Consider the following 9927-nt stretch of genomic DNA (forward strand, 5'->3'; position numbering starts at 1 on the left):
ATTAATCAAGGAGATAAGCATATACCAAGCATAATCAGATTTACTACTACTCCCCCTGAACACAGACATCCAAATCATCAGAGCAGAAAAATAAATTCTACTCCCCACAGTGCATGCATAAAACTTACTCCCCCTTAACACATGCATAGCAGATCAACATATAGCAGAGAAACATTACTACTACAACTACTGCATACATCAGATGCTAGAGCATCTGTCACCATATTATGCCAGAAATCACAGAGCACATAAACAGAGAGTGATAAACTCTCATAGAAGAACCACACAGGGAGAGATAAACTACCACATCCTGAGAAAAATAAATTCTCACACAGATCAGATCACGATGTCTAGATTCATGGCAGAACACATCGACAAACACCAAACACATACACTAGCAGACTACTAATCATAGCATAAGTTGCAAGATTATCAACATGCTAGCTATATTCTGCTACTCCTCCTTAATAGCATATCAGAAAACAATTACTCCCCCTGAATATGCATACCAGAAGAGCACAAAACATCAGAACTAAATTTCTTACTCCCCTTGAAACATACATATATAAGCAACACCATCTTCTTCCCGATATCCTTCTTCCTTGTCTATAGTGCCAGAAAGTATCTTCCATGGAGCTCACCCAGATATAGAACAGGATGCCTGCTCTGATACCAATTGAAATTCTGGCAGACTGGTGGAAAGATGCTGTGAAAGATGCTACAACATCTCGTACCAATATAGAACACAATAGACAAGTTAAAAATAAATTAAGTGCAGGAAGATAAATAAGACAGATCGTTTGTTAACACAGTTCGGTGCAACGTCACCTAATCTGGAGGATTACCAATCCAGAAATGAATTCACTATAATAGCTCTAGTTCAAAGCCCTCGACCAACACCCGGTACTTGACTTCTCGCCTAGACACTACCTGTGTTATTTATTAGTCTGCTATTTATTTATTTACTTTATTCTGCACCTATCTTGCTGCAACATATGCTATAGCAGGTTGTGCAGCATTGTGTTCACTGCGTGCCAGATTTCACATATTGAAGCAAACAGTGGACGGTGGTACATGAAATTGCTCCACAACGCACACAATCATTCTTTGTTGGAAGAAAAATATACTGAAATGCTACCGGCATATAGAAAGATGACCGACTATGACATTTGGCAAATGAACAACATTTAATTAACTTATTCTTTATAAACATGTGTGTTACCAACCAACATTTATTTACTATCTTCATTCTATTTATTTACTATTTAATAATTCTTAAGCTAAAATGAATTTATTATCGTTGAATTTTAGAAGAACAAGTAAAGTTAAATTTCATTTCACATTACTACTGCACAAACGTGCTAAAAGCAATACACAAGGACAACTAAAATACTACATGAAAGAGACATTTCTTAATACAAAGGACACAAATTACAGTTGTCACTGTAGAGTGCAGCCACTACTGTAGCGTGCAACAATCACTGTAGCGTGCAGTCACACCAAGTCTCAATAGTAGCTAAGTGGCTAGGCTACCTTACACTGCCATCGTTGAATTTAATTTCAAACACACAGACATCATTCAACTCAACATAAGCTAATATTGACTTTTAAAAAATAAAAAAAACTAATCATATATTAATTACTATATTAAACAAATAATTAACATCTTCCTTCAACCTCCACCACCATTTGGGTTCATGTTCATTGTGTTCTTCATATGTGTTTGCTGATCAAAACCAAAACCATGACAAACATAAATCCGAACATTCCAAACTTCAGATTTCCACATGTTTGCTTCATTTCTTTCAATTCTGTCTTCAATGTTAAAAGTTCCTTATCAAAGTCATTTTTCAAGACAAACAAATTGTCATCCACATTATTCTTCATATCAATGATACTATTGTGAAATTCATATTTCACAGTAGCAACCTCCCTTGTATTGCTTCAGCCAATCCCTCAACTAAATTTTGTAGCTTGTTAACTTCGTCTTCCAAAATACTCATTCTTGCATCTCCATAAGGATCAATAGTTTCTACTCTTTTTTTTCATCAACATCATCTGCCATTGGTTCACACCAACCCATCCATTTGCATTTATTTTGCTTACATGAATAAAACGATCGATTTGGGTTTTGCTTACTCATAGAAACCTTGATATTTGAAACAGAGTAACAATGGCAATCCATGTTTGAGTATCAGATCCAACTCTCTCTTGAAACATTGCCACTCTTGCAAGACGACGCCATTTCCAGTTACTCCTTCAACCAGATTCTAATCTATAAAAATTAAAAATCATAAACGTTTAATTAGATGCAAAATATTTTTTTTTCAAACTTATAATTAACAATAACAATTTGGGGATTGTTAAGATGAAATATACAGTTTATTTATGCAAAGTGACCTTTTATGACCAACAAAATGTAAGTCTAAGAAATTAAATTTGAGTCAAATAAATATAGAAAAGAGAAAGAGAAAGAAGGAGGCGAACTTAACTGAGCGATTTTATCTTCACCACTTATTGAACTCAGCGTCGTTGTGGTGCGGAGAAGACGAGAACACACGCGTACGTGGTGTGACGAAGAAGAGAAGTCGTCATATGTAGGTGGTTGTTGCAGTGAGGAGGTAAAGTATTTAAGCCATTCTCAATTTAGGGTTAAGATGAATGAGGAACTGAAGTTGATTTGGGATAAATTTTAACTGGAAAATGAGGACACGTGGGAAGTTATATACCAGAGTAAGAGGAGGGAAGTGAAATTAGTGAGAGAGAAATACTTACCAAAAAACAAAAAAATATTAATTAGTATTTTGATCTTTAAAAGATATTTTTGGTTTAACATTGCTCTCTTAAAAAACAAAAGGCAACATAAGACTTAAGAACTCCAGTTTAAGTTAATCTTGAGTCGGGATGCTTAACATCGAAGATTCAGTTAATCCAAAGCCACATAAGACTTAAGAACCATAGTTTAAGTTAATGTGCGAGAGCACAAATTCGACTATATAAGGATCGGGTGGAGAAGGAATACGTGTTACTATTTTATTTACACCGGTGAGGGATAATTAATTGTTCCCTCACCTTAGATGCCACCAAATATTAAACAGATTTTTGCATATAAAATAAACTAATATTTCATAGAAATACTACATTAATGTAGGTATTTTGAAAATACTCACAAGTTTTTAAATTGTTTATCATATCTACTTTATCCAGTCGAGACATAATTTTTTCCTCCAGATGCACGTAAAATTAGTACTCAACGAGCACATTATAAATATTCAACGAATTTTTGCATATAAAATAAATCATTATTTCATAAAAATAAACCCACTTGGGGTTGGTCGAGTGGTGTTGGCTTGGGCCCTTGGAGTATGCTCCTCTCAAGGTCTCAGGTTCGATTCCCACTGATGCCAATTTCGGTGGGCTAAGTCCATACAGAGCAAAAAAAAACTCTGGCTTTAAATGGGGCCCCCGCAAGTGGGCGGTGGGATTGGTCCCCTTGGATTAGTCGATCCTAAGACCGGATACCAAGTTTTCAAAAAAAAAAATTATTTCATAAAAATACTATATTAATATTTTTGGTATTTTGAAAATATTCACGAGTTATTAAACTTTTAACATATTAACTTTCTATATCAATTACAGATTAACAAGACATAGAAATATGTTTCTACGAATATAAGAACATAAAATTAGTACAAGTATTTTATGTTTATGATGAATTTTGACAAAATTGTTATGTGTACTTTTGTCCAAGTTGTTTACCAATTTCTAAATTTTTTTATATATATATATATATATATTTTTTTTTTTATCTTTGTATAATATTTATAGTACCTTTTGAAGTTATTTTAACAATCAATGACATGTCTTGTCAAAAAATAAATAAAAATCAATGACAGGAAATTTGTGTGACATTTCGAATGATATTTTTAATTTTTGTTCTTGGTATCATTTAAATTGATTTTTTAAATTTTAGTTCGAAATAAATAATTACCGCAATGTTACTCAATTTGTGCGAATGCATGAGTTTTTATTAGTTTAAGATTAAAAATGTATCAAACATATTAATCACTTGTTAGTTGTCATTGTGTGAAAAACCTTCTTACCTCGTTACAAGAGCATGTCCCAATTTAACTCTTCAAAGGTTCAATTAATGTTGATGACCTATCCTCCGAAGGATATTCTATATTATCTTTTTTATTGTATAATTTATAAGATTAAATAAGTTATTCGTCCCTTAAAATATTGAAATTAAATTTGGATTTTAGTCCCTAAAAATAAAAGGGATGTTTTGTTCTCCAAATTTTTTCATTATTGGTCCATACTAATCAATTGATGCTCATTTTAATGTCAATAACTAAGATGTGTTCATGTTATGTCCGTATATTATGTTGAACCTCTATATGTGCATATTATGTTCCAAAAATGTCAAGAACATGTTAAAATCATGTTCATGGGGGACTAAAAACACATTTTGGAAAAATGAAAATATCACATTTTTATTTTTAGGGATCAAAATCAAAATTCTATATGTGTATTTTTAGGAACAAAAAATTATTTAGTCCCTAATATATATTATCTCATCAAACTCTTTAAAATCTTCTTTTATATTCTCCCTCCGTCTCAAAATAAGTGTCACAATTTAACTATATGTGTATTATTCACATAGCCTACTTTGACCATATTTTTTTTTACTAATATATAAAGACAAATATATGGTAGCATATTAGATGTTTTTTTGATTTATCTCGATTAGTATTTTTAAAATATCAATGTTTTATAATTTTTACTTGTTAAAAAAAACTTTTTATAATTTTTAATAATAAATAATTTTTTTTTTGAAAACTTGGTATCCGGCCCTATGTTCCAAGGGGACCAATCCCACCGCCCACTTGCGGGAGACCCATTTAAAGCCAAAGTTTTTTTTTGCTCTGTATGAACTTAGCCCACCAAAATTAGCACCAGGAGGAATCGAACCTTAGACCTTGAGAGAATCATACTCCAAGGACCCAAGCCACCACCACTATACCAACCCCAAGTGGGTTTAATAAATAAATAAATATACTACTCGTTAAAGTTATGCATTGAGTGACATGCGTGATTATATTTTTTTTTATTTATCTCGATGAATATTTTTAAAATATCAATTTTTTATAATTTTTACCTGTTCAATTTTTTTAATAATTTTTTATAAAAATAACTAAATATATTACTCGTTAAAATTATGCATTGAGTGACATGCGTGAATCGGTTAACTGTGATACTTTTTTGAGATGGAGGGAGTATTTTGTATGATGATCACTATAAATAGTTGTTGATTTGTATCTACATTGTAATCTTATCTTAGTTTATAAAGATGAAAACCAAATCACTTATCTTCACTTTATTTCTTTGGGAACTAATTCTTTTCTCTGTTGTGTCAATTGAGTCATCCAAAGATGAGAATCAATGTATGTATATATAAATTGTATGCGTAATTAATTTTTTCTTGTATTATATTCAATAAATTTTTTTTTTTATTGATTTGCAGTTGGTGTAATAGAAGAATCTAAAACCAAAATTGGGATAGATGGTTGGAGAGACTGGGGAAACTGGATAGGTTGGGGTAGAGGGGGAAATGGTGGAGGAGGAGACAAAGAAGGTAAACAAAATGGAAGTGAAAGAGACAAAAGAAGTAGATATTCTGGTGGAGGTTGGAGAACTTGGGGACACTATAAAGGTTTAAGAGGTGGCTCAGGCAGCAAAAATGGAGGACACAGGGGAAATCCATGAAAATTAGGCGCATGTATGTGTGTATTTAGTCACTTACTCTGTCTCATTTCATATTTAGTCTATAATACGATGAACATATTTTTCTCAATTAATATATGTCTTTCACTTATATCATTGAATTGTAACACTTATATTATTACAATTAAATAAAGGGTGTCGTTAACATGTGCATATAGGGCACATGATAGAAATTTAATATTTAATGATACAAAAATTTAATACCTAAAAAGTTAAAATTTAATGCTTCAACATTTAATACTTTCTATTTTTGTTTCCTTAACATGTGCCTTTGGTGCACATGTTAACATTCTCCTTAAATAAATAAGCAATACCATAGTTTCATGTTATATTATTTTCTAGGCTTAAATGCAGTTTTACCCCTCTGTTTTGATTAAATCGAAATTTTACCCCACCTGTTTTAAAACGTGGACTTTTATCCCCCCTGTTTTATAATTCTTTGAATTTTGCCCCCCCTAAAATTCTGCTTTCGAGTCACAACTTCAAAGCATCGCACGCAACTCAATTTGGATCAATAATTCACCAAACGTATACCAAAATGACCGTAATCGAGTTATCTTTCCACAGAATCAAACCTCACTAAATTTGCAGTTACAAAGAGAGATTAATTACCGTTTTAGTGAAGTTATGTCCCCCAAAATTTTGCACAAAATCTGCTTTCGAGTCACAACTTCAAAACTTCGCACAGAATTCCATTTGGATCCATAATTCACCAAACTGATACCGAAATGACCGCAATCAAGTTAGTTTTCCACAGAATTAAACTCCACTAAATTTGAAGTTGTGACTCGAAAGCAGATTTTGTGCAGAATTTTGGGGGACATACCTTCACTAAAACGGTAATTAATCTCTTTTTGTAACTCCAAATTTAGTGGGGTTTGATTCTGTGGAAAGATAACTCGATTACGGTCATTTCGATATCCGTTTGGTGAGTTATTGATCCAAATTGAGTTGTGTGCGAAGTTTTGAAGTTGTGACTCGAAAGCAGAATTTTAAGGGGGGGGGGAATCCAAAAAATTACAAGACAGGGGGGGTAAAAGTCTGCGTTTTAAAACAGTGGGGGTAAAATTCCGATTTAATCAATATAGGGGGGGCAAAACTGCATTTAAGCCTATTTTCTATTATGCTAAGTTGTGTAAAATATTATATTCCAGATTATATATATATATATATATATATATATATATATATATATATATATATATATATATATGTATGGAGAAGATGTGTAAACTAAAAGAATGGAACAAATGAATTGAAACTGCTAGTGTGTGGTTTTGGAAGTTAAAGAAGAGTAATTGGTTTTTCAATATGGATCCTCTCAGCATGTATGGATGCTGTGATCCTAGCAGCCGAGGATCCAATTTCTTGGTCTTGGAAATTATTAAAAAAAAGTGTGATTTTTTATTTTTATTTTTTTATAAAAAAAGCTGTTAAATGGTATATTTGGGGATTTTTACAAAAAAAACAATGTTTTGCCTTTATATATTGGTATAGATTACACAATATTCAGCCTTTTCGGCGCTACAAGTTCAGCTGGTTACGGTGGTCTGATTCGGGATCATAATGGTGTTTTTATTTCGGGTTTCTACGGAGCTGCTAATGTCCGAAGTATCTTATTCGTAGAACTCATGGCTGTGTTACATGGGTTACACATATGTTGGGAAAGTGGGTTCAGTCGGGTTACATGTTACTCAGACTCGCTTCAGTCAGTTAACCTTATTCGGGACGGTGTGTCTGCTCACCACAGGGTCGCTAATGAAGTCTTCAGTATTCGTCAACTCCTCGCTAGAGATTGGGAGGTTGCGATTAACCATACGCTACGGGAAGGTAATGCGTGTGCGGATGCATTAGCAAAGATGGGTGCGTTATCTGACTCATCTTTAGTGGAAATCTCTACGCCCCCAAGTGGCCTCTCTATGCTCTTGTTCGCTGATGCGCAGGGGATAGGCTTCATCCGGGAGTAGCTTTCGCTTCTGTTTTGTCTTTTTGTTTTGTTTTCTCTATTGTAACCAAAAAAAAAAGATTACACAATATTCATAGTTCTTTTATTTTTATTTTTTTTCAAAAAATAAACATGTTCTTTATTGATAATATATAGCTAGCTATATGATGAATAATTTGTTTTTTCTTGATATGACTATTATGGTTCTATGAATAGCTAGAACTATATTTATTTAAGATTAAAAAAAATTATCAAACATCTTAATCACTTGTTACTAGTTATCATCGCGTAAAAAACCTTCATACCTTATTTGAAAAGCATGTCTTAGTTTAACTCTTTAATCCTCACAATCAATCAAATGATGTATAGTACCTTTATTATTGTATAATATATATTATCTAATCAAACTCTTTTAAATCTTTTGTTAAACTTGTAGCTTGCACCAAAAGGTTCTTATGTAACAAGAAATTGGTGCACTTTCGTTGTATATGATCCAACTATATTGTACATTAGTTAATGTGTATACACACTAGGTTAGCTTACCTTGTTCGAGGCAGTTATGTCAGTTGTCAAGGTAGTTAGAAGTGTAACTCTCTTTAAATAACTCCTTGCAACTAACTTGCATCTTAATGATTTAACACTGAAAAGAGTTTAATCCAGTCTTGTGCAACTTTTCTCCCCCTTTCTCGTCATGTTAAAGAATCTCAAGATGGTATGAGAGCTCTTCTGATATCTAATGCACATTGTTTTTACTGTTTATCATGGCCGTGGTGTTGGTAACGCTGTCATTCTTCCAGTTGATGATGCTTCTCAGATTCCCGGTAACATTTTTCATGGATCCGATATGGACCTTCTTTTATTCTTGTGAAACCGGTTCTTAATCACTCAAATTATCATGCTTAGGATCAATGTAACAAGCGCTTCGAGGTAAGAAACATAGTCGGATTGCATTGTCCCTCAATAGCTTTTTAGCTATAAACAAGCTAGTACTTAAGATTGTTGGGTTCGAGTAATGAATTATGAGCTTCAAGCCTTGCAGTAGAATAAAACTTGGATATTTGCGGATGCACCTCCAAATATCAAACCTATAGGAGAGGTATAAAGCAAGATTGGTGGCTAAAAGCTATAATCAAGTAGAAGGAATTGATTTCCATAAAACCTTTTCACATGTAGCTAAGATTACCTCGGAAATTTGACAACAACGACTCTTGATAATTACTATTATGTTTCGACAAATACCTAGAACTATATTTAAGAGTAAATAAATAACCAAACATCATAATTACTTGTTCTATTATGTAAAAAACCTTCTTACCTTGTTTGATAAACATGTCCCAATTTAACCTTTTAATGGCTCAATAGGTTTTATCTTTTAATGACCTATTATAATCACAATCAGCCAGATGATATATATATATATATATAATCAATCTCTTTTTAATCATCTTTTATATAGCTTATCTAGTAATAACTATAAATAGTTCCTTATTGTATTCATATTTACCTGCAATATATTATTAGTTGACAAGGATGAAAATCAAGCTTTTTATCTTCATGTTCTTTCTATGTGCATTAATTCTTTTCTCTGTTGTGGCAATTGAGCCATCCAAAGGTGAAAAACAATGTATATACAAATTGAACACATAATTTCTTTCTTTTTTTTTATTATATTTAATAAAAATATGTTTGTTGATTTGCAGTTGGTACAATAGAAAAATCGAAAACAAAAATTGGAGTAGATGAGTGGACAGTTTGGGGAGGATGGTGGGGAAGCTGGTTTGGAAATGGCAGTAAAGGAAACAAAAAAGGTGGACATGGCTCAAGTGGATCAGGCTCGGAAAAAAATGATGGCCAAGGAGGTGCACACGGAAGTGTCGAACAAAGTAGCGGTACAAAAGACAAAGGAAATGAATACAATGGAGGAGGAGAAGGAGAAAGAGGAGAAGATAATATAAATGGTTTTGAAGGTGACATAGGAGAGGGATCTCCATGAAAACAAGATGCATGTGTGTATTGTATCCCATGCAGTATGTGAAGTAAAAGCATGGTCTCTATCTTACTCGATGTCTAATCTATACTACGATGAACATATTTCGCTAAATCAATGTCTTTCGTTGATATCTCTATATTGTACCGCTTATATTATCAAAGTTAAATAGATAAGAAGTACTATGGTTTTATGTTATATCGTTTTG

At 32.6% G+C, this 9927-nt stretch overlaps 2 protein-coding genes and 1 long non-coding RNA gene across 4 annotated transcripts; 2 read left to right on the top strand and 1 right to left on the bottom strand.

Moving 5' to 3' along the window:
- Positions 1-1320: 1320 nt before the first annotated feature.
- On the bottom strand, positions 1321-3264 carry LOC123882874. Its single transcript, XR_006800017.1, has 2 exons — positions 2488-3264; positions 1321-2275 (listed from the first exon to the last, which is right to left on the bottom strand). It is a non-coding gene; the product is annotated as an uncharacterized LOC123882874 (long non-coding RNA).
- A 1595-nt stretch (positions 3265-4859) lies between these two features.
- LOC123882875 (rRNA 2'-O-methyltransferase fibrillarin-like) lies at positions 4860-5956 on the top strand. Its single transcript, XM_045931517.1, has 2 exons — positions 4860-5447; positions 5528-5956. The coding sequence occupies exons 1-2, from the start codon at positions 5354-5356 to the stop codon at positions 5767-5769; spliced, it is 336 nt and encodes a 111-aa protein (XP_045787473.1). The 5' UTR covers positions 4860-5353; the 3' UTR covers positions 5770-5956.
- Positions 5957-9169: 3213 nt separating this feature from the next.
- On the top strand, positions 9170-9917 carry LOC123882876 (glycine-rich RNA-binding protein 3, mitochondrial-like). 2 transcript variants are annotated; one of them, XM_045931518.1, is made up of 2 exons: positions 9170-9356; positions 9433-9917. In XM_045931518.1, exons 1-2 carry the CDS (start codon positions 9263-9265, stop codon positions 9723-9725), a joined length of 387 nt encoding a protein of 128 aa, XP_045787474.1. In that variant the 5' UTR covers positions 9170-9262; the 3' UTR covers positions 9726-9917. The 2 variants fall into 2 exon arrangements, with proteins under 2 accessions (XP_045787474.1, XP_045787475.1); XM_045931519.1 differs by having other exon boundaries at positions 9176-9344.
- Positions 9918-9927: the final 10 nt, after the last annotated feature.

This window comes from Trifolium pratense, linkage group LG5 (assembly GCF_020283565.1).
Source record: "Trifolium pratense cultivar HEN17-A07 linkage group LG5, ARS_RC_1.1, whole genome shotgun sequence".
NCBI classification, from domain to species: Eukaryota; Viridiplantae; Streptophyta; class Magnoliopsida; order Fabales; family Fabaceae; genus Trifolium; species Trifolium pratense.

What these genes read in the sequence shown, in the direction of transcription:
- LOC123882875 (XM_045931517.1), top strand. Translation starts at nt 5,354, where the DNA reads ATGAAAACCAAATCACTTATCTTCACTTTATTTCTTTGGGAACTAATT. An exon ending in ATCCAAAGATGAGAATCAAT is followed by an intron (nt 5,448 to 5,527) that starts GTATGTATATAT and finishes ATTGATTTGCAG; the next exon opens with TTGGTGTAATAGAAGAATCT.
- LOC123882876 (XM_045931518.1), top strand. Translation starts at nt 9,263, where the DNA reads ATGAAAATCAAGCTTTTTATCTTCATGTTCTTTCTATGTGCATTAATT. An exon ending in ATCCAAAGGTGAAAAACAAT is followed by an intron (nt 9,357 to 9,432) that starts GTATATACAAAT and finishes GTTGATTTGCAG; the next exon opens with TTGGTACAATAGAAAAATCG.